Genomic DNA, 14752 nt, shown 5'->3' on the forward strand with positions numbered 1-14752 from the left:
AAAGGAAGGCCCCGGTGTCCTTTCATCTCCGACATATATATTTTGTGGCATGCTTGTAAAATCTAGACATCATTCTTTTGGTAGCTTTTTATGATTATATCACAATTTTAAGATTAATTAAACGAATATTTAATAATGATTTTAATATCGAAAGTAACGATTATTATACTACGAATTTTTATATGAATAGAGTATGTTAGAATATGTGAAACATAAGATCCGGTCAAGTAATAGGAACAAACGAAAAACAGTTTTGTACGAAGAAAAACAAGAAAGATATAAAGAATAACAGGCTTTGTTTTCGAGAAAATTGATCTTGGAAATCTGTTTGAAACATGTAAATTTGGTTAGTTACCGATTAAGCAGAGGGAAGTTATTCGACGTGCAAAAATAAGAGAAAAATGTGGAATAAGATCTTTCCATATAAAGCTTCATTTTCAAGAAAAACGAATTTCTTCGTGCTCAGTTGATAACACTGTTCAACACGTAATTTTGCAACCTTCAATTTCTTTTACCACCGTTCCTGGTATGCCATCTACACCAACCGCTTTATTCCGGTTCATCTCAGCTCCGGCATCCAGTAGCGCTTCCTTCGTGATCAAGCCCTCGCTGACACTAATACTCCCGTGGGTTCTACTTATATTTCCCCTCGGTCTCGTTAAGAAAAGCTACGTCATGATAGCCCTGTACGCCCTTCGCTATGGATCCCTGCCCAACGAGGCACAGAACTCCTTTCAACCCTTCTCCTTGTTGGTTCGAATCAGTTTCCTCATCTGCCTCTTCTTTTTCCGCAACTCCTAAATCCACTGTGCCGCGTCTCCAGTTCCTCTCGCCATTGCTCTCTAGCTCTTCTTCTCGTCGTCATCACCTCCTTTCTTAACTTCATCGACTGTTCACTCCGCCAATAATTATGATTTTTCTTGCTCATCGGAGGATAAACCCTTTTTAATTCGGAGGTACATGAGGTTTCCACTGTAACAGCATACATCGAGCCCTCCTGCATAGATGTCCCTCGGTACATGTTACTAAGCTTTCCTAATTAACCATTGCCACCAGGTGGCCCACTTAGCCAGATTGACACATACCATTTCATATTGAATAATACTTCACTTCATACATGTAGATGGCACCACTCCTTAATGTATCATAAAGCCCCTAAAGAAGGGGCCCGCTTACCTATTGGCAACCGTATGACACGTGCGCGTCTCATCACGTCGTTCAAATTATTATGTGAGCCCTACTTCCTACACTCCATTGCATATAAGCATTTGCATTTGCATTTCCCCTATCCCATCAACTCACAGTTGACCCTAGTGACAAGAAAACCTCACCTTGCCCCAATGCTACCACCCACATGTATCTTCTTCAATTCATCGATCTACTAATATTCATGTGCCAATCCAGCAGGTATTAATCGTGTCGAAGCCACCCAAAGGGCAGTGTTAGTGTATTATTGTGTTCCATCGTGTGCAATTGCATTCTCTATCATACTTCATAATCTTACACCATTTAAATCTATTATATTAATTATCATCTCGAAGCCAATATTAAATACTGTTGCGTTGAAAATTAATACAAAACCATTCTCGTTATTCAATTAAAAGTAAAATAAATAACGACTAAAACAAAAACAAAACACGATAAACAGACTTAGCGTGATGAGTTATTGTTATTAAAGGCGTTTTTAATCTTTCCATTCTTAACCACTAATTTAATAGTTTGTAATTAATTAATTAATTAATTTGTAGTTATGAAGCTATAATAACTCATCAATAAATGCGAACAACCAACGTCCTTTCGAATTATCTACAACAACGTACTCACGCATATTAAACATTTACTAATACGTTATATACATTAATTTATTACTTTTTAAATTATCTACTGTTTCCTATTAATTCCTTTCTTTCTAATTCCACTCTCTAATTCTTTCACTGTTTTCCATTATGAACTGACTTTATCTGATGAGTCATTATAGTTCCAAACATATTTATCCTAAGCTATTGTATTTAAATTACTTAAGGTTGAAAATAAATTTCTTCTTAAAACTTTATATTTATATAGTTCTTCAATTATATTATGTAGTATTCTACGTAATACTCCTTCATTATATTACCACTCTTTATTATATTTTATTGAACTCTGGCTTCTCCTAATTCAATTCTAATTTTATTTCCTTTTAAAGTTTTATCATTTAAATTGAGATTCGTAATTGCATTTTCTATAGATACTCGACTTTACCAACTCCTCTTCATATTTTAATTCAATAATTCAATAATTTATTGCCTTATATTCTTTGATATTGTTCATCTATGACTCATCACGCCACGATTATCGAGCATTACACTTCTTGTTTCTCTCACATTTAACATTAGATCCTCCAATTATTCCATTTATTTTTGTTCAGCGAAGATATTACCATTTAATTATACCCAAACATATTGTAACTCACTCACTCGATCATAATCCACGTCGACTCCCTTGTAATATACACCCTTTTTTTTTTATTAACGTGGAGGAAATCCGCACTGACACCAGGTCGCTTCTGGGGAAAAGCGGCGTGGTAGTGCCGGACTCCAGCCGACTAAAACCTCCACGATGACCGCCCCGGCTGCGATTGAAAGGGGCCCGGGAATTGGTGTGAGCGATACACCGCCCCCCCCCCGCCTAATACCGCCGCTTGATGGAGCCATGTATCATACACCCTGATATTCACTTAATACTATTCCACTCACACCAATTCTCCTATCACCTCATCCCACTTCACACCCCTTACAATTTATCGTAATAATTCATTGCACTTCCTTCCCCCTTTGTAATCCATTGTAACCCATTGCAATTTTGTTGAAATTCGCACAAGCATACTGTATTTTCGACCAGTCGTGGGGAGACGCTTTTGCTAGGAAATGCGTCAACGGAAGTCGTAAATTCCCGTTACGATTGTAATAATCGATGCCGCGAACAGATCGATCCCCTGATTTCCATTGAGATAATAGGGGTGGTTGAGGTTGTATAACGCTGCGATTAACAGGGTTATAAAGTATGTATTTCCAACAACTTTACACAAGATAATAACGCCGATGCGTAAGAGGTAAGTGAAGAATAAATGGATTGCTCTTAGATGAGAGAATCAGTGTAGAGACGATGATTGATCTAAAGACAGAGCTCGCGTCCTGGTAGATATGTTGTCGTCGACGAAGTCTTGAGATGTTGGGTATGTTAGAATGGAGAGTTAACTGAACTTCCGCTCTCATGTAATTACGGAGGAAAGCTCGGTTTGTAGGTATTTTTTGAACGAAGGAAGGGGATTCGTTGTTCACACTTTTCGTTATGAAAAGTGAGGGTAACGGTCCGCGATGCGGCTTGATTATAACCCACGTTAATGCATAAAGGTATGAGGAAGAAGCCTCCTACCAACGTGGCTCATGGGTGACCTTGTTCATGGGAAAAACCAGCTTTGTCGTTAGACAAACATTCGTTTTTCCCATTAGGTGACTACCCGCTCTCTCCGTAATTTTGAATAGCGTCTAATAAACCTGACGACTTGTCTAAGAACCAGCCATAAACCGAAACACTTATAGGATTAGAAAATCCTTCCGGATAAGCACATTAACTTGAAAACATGTGCTAACAGTTAAATTAAAAAGTTAAGGTTTATGGTGGGTCCTTAGGTTTATTGAGGACCGGAATGACGGTACGTGGACCATAGGCTGCCAGGCATTGTCGTGACCAGTTTCGACCATTTTGTTTATTGACGGTCGGACGAAATGCGTCGTCTCCAGGTTTTGCGTGGCGCGTATCCCAGGATGGGAAAGTCCCTGGAGCGAATTATATACGCTGTGCCGCAAGGGTTTCAATACAAACGGTCGTACAATATCGCCTGATACGTCGTAATCAGGAAAACGTATCTTCCTTAATTGTAATGCGGATGTATCGGACTTGATGATGTTGCGCAGCTCGGTGTCGTTTTCTTGCGCTGCGGCGAGAGTTTTATGGTCCACAGATTTCCCTATCGCTTCGATGCGAGATAGAGCGTCGGCTACATTATTGTCGAAACCTTTAATGTATCAGATGTCGGTCGTGAACTGTCCAATGTAGTCAAGATGGCGAAATTGTCGCGGTGAACATTTGTGTAGATATTGATTGAACGCGCACATGAGGGGTTTCTAAAACGTTTAACTGCGGTGTACAGAGCAAGAAGTTTGCGGTCATATGCTCTATATTTTTTCGCTGCGCGGAGGTCAAGGATTTTGTAACAAATCTTAACGACTGCCATTTGTCGTTTACGCGTTGTTGTAGTACTGCTCCTATGGCGTAATCGGATGCGTCTACCGCGAGGCTGACGGGCCCGCCTGGTATCGGATGCGCTAGTGTCACACGCTCAGTAATGTCACATGTTGAGAAGCAGTAATAGGGTGGACAAAACATACTGCATGCCACAGCTATCGATACAATAACCAGATAGTAACGGAATAGCCGTCTCTGATATACACTCGGGGATAATCCCTACAGGGGGACTAAAACCTCAGCATAAAAACCTTTCCAAATTAGCGCTCGATATCTTTTTTATTATAGCACTCTGAACCCTCACTATTTTGGATTCGTACAATAAATTTTACTACTGTTAGGTAGATGATACATTTACACTGTACATGTGAATGTGTGTGTAAGCGTCAGAGGGCGTCCAGGTATCAGTTGAGACAAAGACGATTCGAAGCTGTTAGAAGAATCTGGTGGGGTCGGTTGACAACAAGCGTGCGTACAAGAGGGTTATCGAGGTCTTCGGAGTGTAATATATGTCGGAGATGAAAGAACACCGGAGCCTTTGGAATTTTGGATAATCTCGCAACATTGTAACCTAGAGTCTACTATAGCTGGAATTAAACAATTGTAGTTATTCAATCCGATTGTAATTGTTTGAGAGTTATGATAGTGAGCTTGTGCTCGAGGCGACAGCTAGTCGCCGAACGTAGCCGCGGTCACGGGATGAACGCTTTGTCTAACAAAGACATGGAGTAATTGTATAGCTCTCTTTAAAAATGAAATAGTTGTAACACACGGCAATAAACATTCCAACGGTCTCTGTCCCGTAACTCGCCACACGCAGACCCTATTCTTCGAGTAAGATGATTGCCAGATGTCGATGCGTCTCCGCAGTACATGTTCAGCTAGCCTGAGGGCCCGTTACAAATCTTAAGATTTAGCTAACTAAAGTCCTTCAAACAGACAAACAGTCTTTGTCCTAACTACGGGAAAATAGAGGAGACCTATTTTTCAACGAGCGGCGTCTCCCACTAGCAACTTTCCCTCGAGGGCGGCTAGCATCTTTTTCTAACCACCGATAGGGAGATTGACCAATTAGCAGCAATGCCAATTTTCCTTACTTTCTGAACGAAGGCTTTTCTCGACGAATCCGATGATCTCGTGTCCTTAGACACACCCCATTATAGTTCTTCTTTGTGGCATCATCGGGACGGAAACTCACTCTCTCGCTGCGATCTCATCGACGAAAAGGTTGACACCTTACGGTCAGTGAATATCACCAAAGAATCTGACATAGAGTACGTACACCTACCATCCCGTTGGCTGCGTATTTGTTAGTGAACCTAAGACCATTGTCACTAGTGTTGCAAGTGTGTGATCATCGTCAGTTTGCGTCAACTCTGTAACCTTTTTGTTTGTGTCAATAAAAGTCACTTCCGTGGTCTAAGAAGATGGATAGCTTCAGTGAAGAATCATTACCTACCCCAAGTCCTCACCGTGATAGCGACTCGAGCCCGGACTCGGATCGTGACTCGACATGTCAATAGGAAAGGATGTACTTACTCTTAATAGGTGTGTACCCCTACGAGGTAAGACTTGGGCGAAGTGCGGTGATGTGTGAAGAAGGTTTCGATTTTAGGAGGTAGAACAGGATATCCTGAGAAGTGGAGTTTTATATTAAATTATATTAAAGTTATATTAATTTTATAATAGTAATATTATTATTATGGCAATAAACATTGTGCAGGTACGATGAAGTTTAGCGTTTTTTACCTATTTAACAGCAGATAGTTTATTGTAATTGACTATAGAGTTTATACGATTAATTGTTTACTAATATCGAATACAGAAGGAGGTTTTTAACTCTCCATATATCTATCAATGTTTATGTGTTTTATTAATTATTACTTGGTTGTAAGCATATATGAAGGAGATACTTACTTGCTTTTACTAATGTACTTACTTGAGAGGTAAGTCTTGGCTTGCGTAGTGTTTAGGGAACGAGGTTTTTGATATCTAAAAATTGACTTTGAATTATTATTCATGAAGTGGATCTCGCTAGGATATCTATGCTCATTTTAATAATGGACCATTGTTACTTGATTTGTAGAGAGAGTTAGTTTATATTTAGTTTTTATATGTCGGAGAACAGTCAGGAACAGGGTTGTGGGCGTTTGATAGACCTCCCTTGGAGTTGGCCATCGTTGTGTGATAACGAAGATACGGCCTGATGCTACGAGTATGGACATTACCGATTCGACAATCAACAGCGGTGGTTGGGCACTTGTGATGTTAGTGACGTTGGTCTTAGGTCCGATGACGAATCCACGGTCAACGGGATGAAAGATATACTTGCTCTAACTCAAACTCACTGATCGTCAGGCGCTGCTCCCTTCGTCGGTGGGATCTCAGGAAAGAATGAATTTTCGTTTCAATGATGCCACAGAGGAAAACTATGATGGGGTGTGTCTAAGGACACGAGACCATCGGATTTGTCGAGGATAGCCCTCGTTCCGAAAGTAAGGGAAATTGACGTCGCTGTCAATTGGTCAGTTTGGGACAAAGACTGTCTGTCCGTTTGGAAAATCTTAATTGCCGGAAAAACCCAGGTTTTGTAGCGGGTCCTCGGGCTGGATTTGTGCTGTGTACGTGCCTCAACATCGGGTATTCATTGTCCGAAGGAACCGTTGGAATGTTTTACTGTCACGTACCTCTATTGGTATTTCTTTTAATGAGGGTCATACTATAACTCCACACCTTTGTTAGGCGAAGCGCCCGTCCCGTTGACCGCGGCTACGTTCGGCGACTGGTGGTCGCCTTGAGCCCAAGTTTATTATCACAAATCGCAAACAAGTACAATTGGGCAGGATGACAGCAGATTGTTTAATTACGACTGTAAACTTTAATTACAATTTTACGGATTTTCCCGAAGTTCCAGAGGGAAGGCTCCGGTGTCCTTTCATCTCCGACATATATGTTTGATTCTACTTACTATATAATGACAATAAATTTATATTTTATGTATTTATGTATATGAGGTACTTACTTTGAGTGATAGTGATAAATTGATGATGGCATGTGTCTAGCGAAGGAGGTTTTGATGCCTGTAAGCAGGCCTCGAGTTAGTTTTGTTAAGAGGATTATTATATTCTCTTGTTTGATTTTGACTATGTGATTGTTATGTTACGCTTTATGCTTTATATTTATTTTGTCTATTCAAATAGATGTACTAGGAATGATGTACTTACTTCTAATAAGTGCGTGCTCCTACGAGGCAGAGAATTGGGTGATGAATGTGTTGAGGAGCAAAGAAGGAGCTGATCTTAGAAAGTAGAATGAAGAATTATCCTGCGAAGAGGAGTTTATTTTAATTATATTATTATATTAATTGACATTGAGTAGGTATTATGGAGTGTAGAGTATTTTTACTTATTTATTAGGATACTGTTATTATAATCGACTTTTGATTTTAGAGTTGTACGATTAAATTGTGTTATTAATAATTGACTAGAGAATAAGGCTTTAACTTTCCATATATCTATCAATGTTTGTGTGTATTATTAATTATTACTTCGTTGTAAGCATGTATGCAGGATGTACTTAGTTGCTTTACGTACTTATTCTTACTTGAGAGGTAAGCCTTGGCTGGCGTAGTGCTAGGTGAGCGAGATTTTTCGATATCTGAAAGTAGATTTGAATGATCATTTAGTAAGTGGACCTCATTATCATATAATATATATTTTATTTATTAATGTACTATTAATATGGTACTATGAGATTTATTATATATTAGGCTATTTTACTATAATAGGTGACTATGTATTAGGTATAGTTATTATGTTTTAATAATTGACTAGTGATATAAAAGTATGGAGTTTGGTTTTTGTCTATAGTATTATAAGGGATGTACTTACTTTAAGAGGTTGTGATATTAAGTGGGTTGCTTACTTACTGATTTAATTTATTTAATGGTTAACTATTGATATATAAGGAGGTAGTACTTACTTCAAGAGATAGGGTTAATTCGAGGATGGTCTAACGTCATGCGAAGGAGGTCTTGATGCCAGTAGTGATAAACTAGTTTGCGATCGTTAGTGCTTTTAGCGGTGATTGATATGTTTATTAAGTGGTGAATTGCTGGTGGACGTGAGCGCACCAAGCCTGAACCTCACCGAGGGGCGCGGCGGGCCTAGCGCGCTTCGCCAACGCCACACGGAGTTCCCAGACGATCACCCATCCAAGTACTCTCCGTGTCCGGCGCTACTTAACTTTCGTGATCTGACGGGAACGAGTGCACTCAGCGCGGCCAGGGCGTTGGCATTTCTATTTTTTACTTAACATGTTTGTAAGTAGTTGTAGCATGACTGTAATTTGTTGTGTTTGTTGTCTGAGTACTGCATTTTGCTCACATATTTTTGTTGACTGCAGCGTCGTTATTGTTGTTGTTTTGATTTTGGTTGTTTAAGGGTGGTGTTTAGTTAGTTACTTGTGCATAACTTCGGCTACCAAAGGTGTTGATGGGGTAGAACTGATGCCGATGGAATTTGACGAAATCGTTATTGTGTTTAAATGTTACATTCGTCCATTAATTGTCGTAGAATATCGAGACTACGTGATAAGTAACACACATTTTGAGTCGATCCGTTAATTTTCCCACGATCAATCTATCAAGTTACGAGACGAGAAATTTTTAATTTATAATAAAACTGTATGAGATTACGCTTTTTCGATGTACGCTTTTTCGAAGATCTGTAGCGCAAAGAACAATTCTCTCTCCAACGGTTTCTTTGATACATATTATAGCATCGCCGGAATACTGTTTACGAAAGGCCGACGAAACACATACAGTGTCGCGATAAAGCGTAGGTGCCGACGGGCCGAAAGTGTCGGGAAACTTCAATAGGCCTAATGGCCCACCGATATCCCTTTGGTCCTTCCGTAAAATAATCGGAAGAAGGCGTATATAACCAAAATAGCAGACGGTTACGAACACGTGCGTAGCGGGGATATTGAAAGATGACAAAGGGAAGAAAATTATTACTGGACGTCTAGGTTACATCATCGAGAACACAAAAAGGAAACAAATATGTCCTGACCATACAGGATCTATTGACCAAGTGCTCCCTTAAAATTCCTACTGTAGCGGTTCATGGCCATAAAGAAAGTTCCAGGGCTCAAGCGCACGTACTGGCCTGTGAAATGTGACGTCCGAGGTCAGGACGTCGTCAAAGAATAGACCCTATGATTTACAATAAAGCGCAAGTGCTTTCGATAAAGGAAACTGATTCCCTACCCCAGAAGAAAACATTCTGTTTCAGGCACCTCGGTATCCTATATGAATGGCAACGAGGAAAGGCTAGAGAGACGCAGAGAGATACAACTGATCAGTGAAGTCGAGTAAACGGTGAGTATGCGAAGAACAATACCAGTACGGCCCAGGTAACGCGTGCTGGTAAAACTATCAGGTCTTCCACGTATAATTAATAAACTCATTGTTAAATCAATCCGCGGAGTATTTCTTTGGCACCGTACACGTCCTACCACCTCACTGATAAAATCGAAAATAAAATCTAAGGAATATTACAACAGACGGATCAATAAACAAAATTTCAAAATGGTAGATTTGTTACATTTAATGAAAGAACTTAGTAGAGGGAAATCTCAAACGGATATACAGAACCTCATAAAGTTCCCAATATTTTCAAGTACCATAATATTGAAATCGAAGTAAAAGGAATGCCATGGTCAATACATATAAATAAATTAAAATTAACGCGCTCGCAATAGATAGTGACGAGCATTCAAACAGGCGGACCAAACACAACAAACAAAAGCAACACGTTAATAATGAAAACTTTTCCTATTATATACAGTACGGGCATCGTTTTTTATGAACAAGAACAAGGAGAGGAACTCTACGGTCCTTGGGATGGCGAACTTCCTGCCTATCACCCGGAGGTGTATGGATAATTACTCACTTACTGTTACCAATTACTCCAACACGCTTATTAAAATATCTTCGACCGTATCATTTGTCAAAACTGTTATTACAATGTAGATGAAATGCCAAAAGCAAAAAGGAATCGTAGACGTAGAGGCTATAATCCAGAATGATCGAGCTCTGTATACGACTGTTAAACTCGATATTTTGTTATCGAACTCACGATAAGAATAAATATAATGACCGAGCCCTTCTCGCTGGGGCATTCGATTGTTGCATATTCACTACCGTAATCTCCAGGTCGCATTGACAAATTTTGAACAGATGTTACGATAATAAAATGAGCCGTGACACTTTAACAATTTATGATTTTACAATCCGCGGGAAAATAACATAATCAATATTCTGATTTGTGACTCAACAAAAATAAAGAAACACATTTATACGTCCTCTGTACTGCATATCTCGTTGAACATGTGGAAAATCGCTAGTAGCACATAGATTATGAAGATACATTTTGCTTGTTATGATATAGTAATCCTACTTTTTCAGCACTGTATCATATTTGGATTTAGGCTTGAAGAACGCTTCTACTTTACTAGTGTTGCTGTTTTTAAGATCTGTTTCTCGTAGTAGGTCTATAGAATTGTACTATATATTCAATATTACTTTATGAATATATTATGAAAATTATGTAAGAAAATTTAAATAAAAGGCAAATTTGAGGTAACAAACTGATAGAGCATGTTATATAAAATATGTTGTAAAACGAATAAACTCACTTCACTTCACTTTTCGTTCACTTTTTATAACACTTCGTGCTTTGCTTTTTTGTAAAATGTTTCGACGTATTCATTTTTTTATTATTTTTATGCAAAATTATGTTATTCTGCCAGAACTTTGTAATTTAATTCTCTCAAGTTAACTTACTGTTTGAAACTGACTCCCTTCTGCGAAAACATTTTTTGACTAAATTTACCCAGATATTTTCTGTATCCAATACTCAGATCCGATGAATATTCGGAGCAGTTCAAGGCTTGAATTTCGAAAGAGGTCCCGGTACACCTTTATTAAGCGTCAAGTAGGCCAAGGTGAAGAAATTTACCTTTATATATGATAATAGAGTTTATTATGCAGATCTAACAGAGTAACGGTACAAAATGTTACAGAATGATTCAAAGTATTACAAGAGACTGCGTCAAAATATTTTAACAGATTGATTCGAGCGCTTATTTTGGGGGGTTTTTATATCGTGCTTTCTATACTGTGTGACACTATCGTGGGGTTTTAGTCGGTAAGTCCGACACTACCCCGACAGTGTCCATGAGGATCTCCCCACGAAAAAAAAGTTCAAGGCTTGAATATTTTTAGAAAAATAATAATTTCACTGATCTTAGTATTAATTTCAGTGATTTCAGTAAAAATAAATGTAATTTTCAGTATTACTAACAATTTGTTTTATCCCCTTCCTACCACATTTTGAAATACAAATTTTTAAACCTAAAGTTCAATCTAACAATGAAGGTCATCATCGAGGTTGATACATGTTCCAGTTTCGAATATACATCAAAAGAAGTATTTCCTTTCTTAAGTTGAGGTCACAATAAGCATCTTCAATCAGCATTTTATTCTTTTGTCTTAATGGTGAAAACAAGTGATCGAAGAGATAGTACGCATCAAAATATAATACAATATGCTCAAATATACTACACAACCTGCTACAATATACTGCAAGAGTAATTGAGACCGAACACGGAAGACCAGGAACGATAGCGTCATAAGCAGCTTGTTCCTTTTTGTTCTTTATTTGGAGTTTTAGATTTCTTCCCTTACAATAAGTAGCTCTTTGTGATCTATCTGTTTCCTCTCCTTTTTCCATCTACTTAGGGACTCATTTTTTGGAATCCGCGGACACAGTACGTAATTGATCTTCATCGAGCAATCTTGTCAATACGCATCGTCATTTGCCACTCCCTCATTTGAAGAGATTTGATGATAGTATTCCTATTACGGCATGTATATATTTCATGATATGGAGCAATATCATATGATGGTAATAAAAATTTCTCGAACGATAATCCATTTATTTATATTTTTCAATATCTGTCCTTACGATTGCGTATTTATTTGTTCCACGTATCATATTTATCCATTTGCATAACTGTAGGTGACATTTTTTTAAACAATTTTGCTAATATTTCATAACTTTTTAATTCATATTTCAAAGTGGTAACAGGTGTTTCTTTCTTTTCAAGTCTCCTCCATATCGGGCTTATTTCTAGTAGCCACGCTTGCTTACAAAGCAATTTTATATCTGCACAAGAATATCTTTCAGTACATTTTACTATGTGGTTTACAATATCTGTATTTTCTAATAAGTGGTTGCTAAGGTACAATTTGAATATACCAAGTCGAGCAACTTCATTGGGTAATGATACGTATATTTGCTTTTCGAGACGCCTGAGTAAAGCTGCATCAATGCCCCTAATAACATATTTACAATAAATATTATCGTTCTATTATACTAATAATAATGAAGGAATACTTCAAACAACACAATAACATATTTGGAATTTGGAGAAATATTACGATATTTTCTACTTAGAAAACATTGAAATAACGTGATATACGTACCAAGGGGAATTAGTTGTAGCCAGAAGAACTACATTAGAATTCTCATTAGACGCTAATCCATCCAATCTAGAAAGAAGTTCTGATCTGAATCTCTTTGCAGGTTCAGACAATATACAGTCTCCTTTATTTGTGGCGATCCAGTCAATCTCGTCGATAAAAATAATTGTAGGCGAATGACTATAGGCAAGTTCAAATAAAACCTGTTCAGTTTAACAAATGTATTATTCATTAAATATTATATTCGAAATTCCTTAAATTCATTGCCTCATCACGAATATGATAACATTTCGTTTTCCAAACAACTATTCTATTTATATATAAATGACGAAAAATAAAATCAAATCTTTTTATACCTAGAATCTCTCCTTCATAGACAAAGGAACAAAGAAACTTACATAGACAAAGCAACTTACACGTATATACTTCTCGGAATCGCCTCTCCATTTGCTGACCAATGAGCTGGCAGTTATGTTAAAAAAGGTGCAATGGCATTCTGTCGCGACTGCCTTCGCTAACATCGTTTTCCCTGTTTTGTATATTTCTTGTAAACACGTACAGAAATGAAAAGAATGCGAGTATCTTACCTGTACCAGGTGGGCCGTACAGCAAAATACCTTTCCAGGGGGAAAACGGGCCATCAAAAAAGATAGGATACTCAAGGGGATACACAATGGCCTCCTTAACAGCGGTTTTACATTCTTCTAGGCCTATAACGTCATCCCAATGTACATTTAATTTGTTTACTATGATCTCCTGTGACGATACAAAGATAAAATGGCGTCTTCTCTATATTAAGTAAACGTTACGTAATTTGATATTTGAAGCGTTACTGAAATCACGTCATCGTCGATATACGTTGGACGGTTTATCGACGGGAATTTTATCGTTTAAAAGCTTTACGATACGTATATTAATCGAAAATAACTTACGCATGAGATGTCCTCAGCAATCTTTCGTAATTCCGGATTATCTGAATAAAGCTTTTCAATGCATTTCAATATCTTCGATTGCATGGATTGTTCCATTGGGACGTTAAATAGCTCTTCTGATGAACGTCCATCACTCTCATTGGGGAATAGTGACGTCACTGTCATTGCGAGATTAATATGATTCGTATTGTCATCAGTTATCTTCTGCTGTAGATTCGTCTCTTTCACAGGCTCACTTCTCGCTTCTTTACTAACAGATTTGGCTTTTGTCTCAATACTTCTACAAACACTGGATCATATTGTAATACGATACGTTGAATACGATACGTTGAATACGATACGTTGAATACGATACGTTGAATACCGTTTAATATCGTTAAATAATTTAAATTCTTACGTTTTGCTTGCATTTGTCACTTCCCTCGTCATTTCCCTTCCAGTTATTTTCTTACACAATATGGGATATTTTTGAAATTTCATCTTGTAATAATTTTCATACTCTGCAACGATAATTTCCAAATCGATGTTGTCGCAGACCCGATGTTCGGGAGATAGACGAGCTTCCCGGAATAATACATCGCTAATGTCTATATACCTAAAGAAATGTAGTTTTTAATTAATTATAGTTTTTAACCGATTAAAAATATTTTTCGCAATGACTGAACACTATAAGATAACCATCAAACAACTGTTTTATCTCTAGGTAATACAGGCAAAAGAATGTATTTACTATATAAATCCTCGAAGATAATTTCTTGTCTTCTGCTTTTTAATTTCCAATTTTTAGATGGATAAGAATAATTTGAATTTATACTTCATATATTTGTTTATAACTAGTTAATCTACATAATCGATTGAGTTATTCTTAACTACTGAATTACCGATGTCGAATTTTCAAATTTGGTTTCGCCTTCTCTTTCCATGATGTCCACTGATTTCTATTTCGATTGGTCACTGACACTATTCAAAAGAATTGGAACTAGGA

At 37.7% G+C, this 14752-nt stretch overlaps 1 protein-coding gene, 1 long non-coding RNA gene and 1 pseudogene across 4 annotated transcripts; 1 reads left to right on the forward strand and 2 right to left on the reverse strand.

The window, feature by feature from the left end:
• Positions 1-8463: 8463 nt before the first annotated feature.
• On the reverse strand, positions 8464-8582 carry LOC143304134 (5S ribosomal RNA; annotated as a pseudogene).
• LOC143304114 (uncharacterized) lies at positions 8490-11233 on the forward strand. The gene is made up of 3 exons (XR_013060796.1): positions 8490-8608; positions 9582-9667; positions 10137-11233. It is a non-coding gene; the product is annotated as an uncharacterized LOC143304114 (long non-coding RNA).
• A 100-nt stretch (positions 11234-11333) lies between these two features.
• LOC143304104 (katanin p60 ATPase-containing subunit A-like 2) lies at positions 11334-14343 on the reverse strand. Of its 3 annotated transcripts, none has more exons than XM_076626458.1 (6): positions 14165-14343; positions 13768-14044; positions 13423-13591; positions 13252-13364; positions 12839-13038; positions 11334-12688 (listed from the first exon to the last, which is right to left on the reverse strand). In XM_076626458.1, exons 1-6 carry the CDS (start codon positions 14245-14247, stop codon positions 12328-12330), a joined length of 1203 nt encoding a protein of 400 aa, XP_076482573.1. In that variant the 5' UTR covers positions 14248-14343; the 3' UTR covers positions 11334-12327. The 3 variants fall into 3 exon arrangements, with proteins under 3 accessions (XP_076482573.1, XP_076482572.1, XP_076482571.1); XM_076626457.1 differs by having other exon boundaries at positions 13768-14047; XM_076626456.1 differs by having other exon boundaries at positions 13768-14056.
• Between the last annotated feature and the right edge of the window lie 409 nt (positions 14344-14752).

The sequence above is a fragment of the Bombus vancouverensis genome, unplaced genomic scaffold (genome assembly GCF_051014615.1).
Source record: "Bombus vancouverensis nearcticus unplaced genomic scaffold, iyBomVanc1_principal scaffold0022, whole genome shotgun sequence".
NCBI lineage: Eukaryota > Metazoa > Arthropoda > Insecta > Hymenoptera > Apidae > Bombus > Bombus vancouverensis.

Excerpts from the sequence above, each read along its gene's own strand:
- LOC143304104 (XM_076626456.1), bottom strand. The coding sequence starts at position 14,247 with ATGAAATTTCAAAAATATCCCATATTGTGTAAGAAAATAACTGGAAGG. Across the intron at positions 14,057-14,164 it reads GTGACAAATGCAAGCAAAAC|TGTTTGTAGAAGTATTGAGA; the intron begins GTAAGAATTTAA and ends AATATGATCCAG. Across the intron at positions 13,039-13,251 it reads ATTCCGAGAAGTATATACGT|GTTTTATTTGAACTTGCCTA; the intron begins GTAAGTTGCTTT and ends TAAACTGAACAG.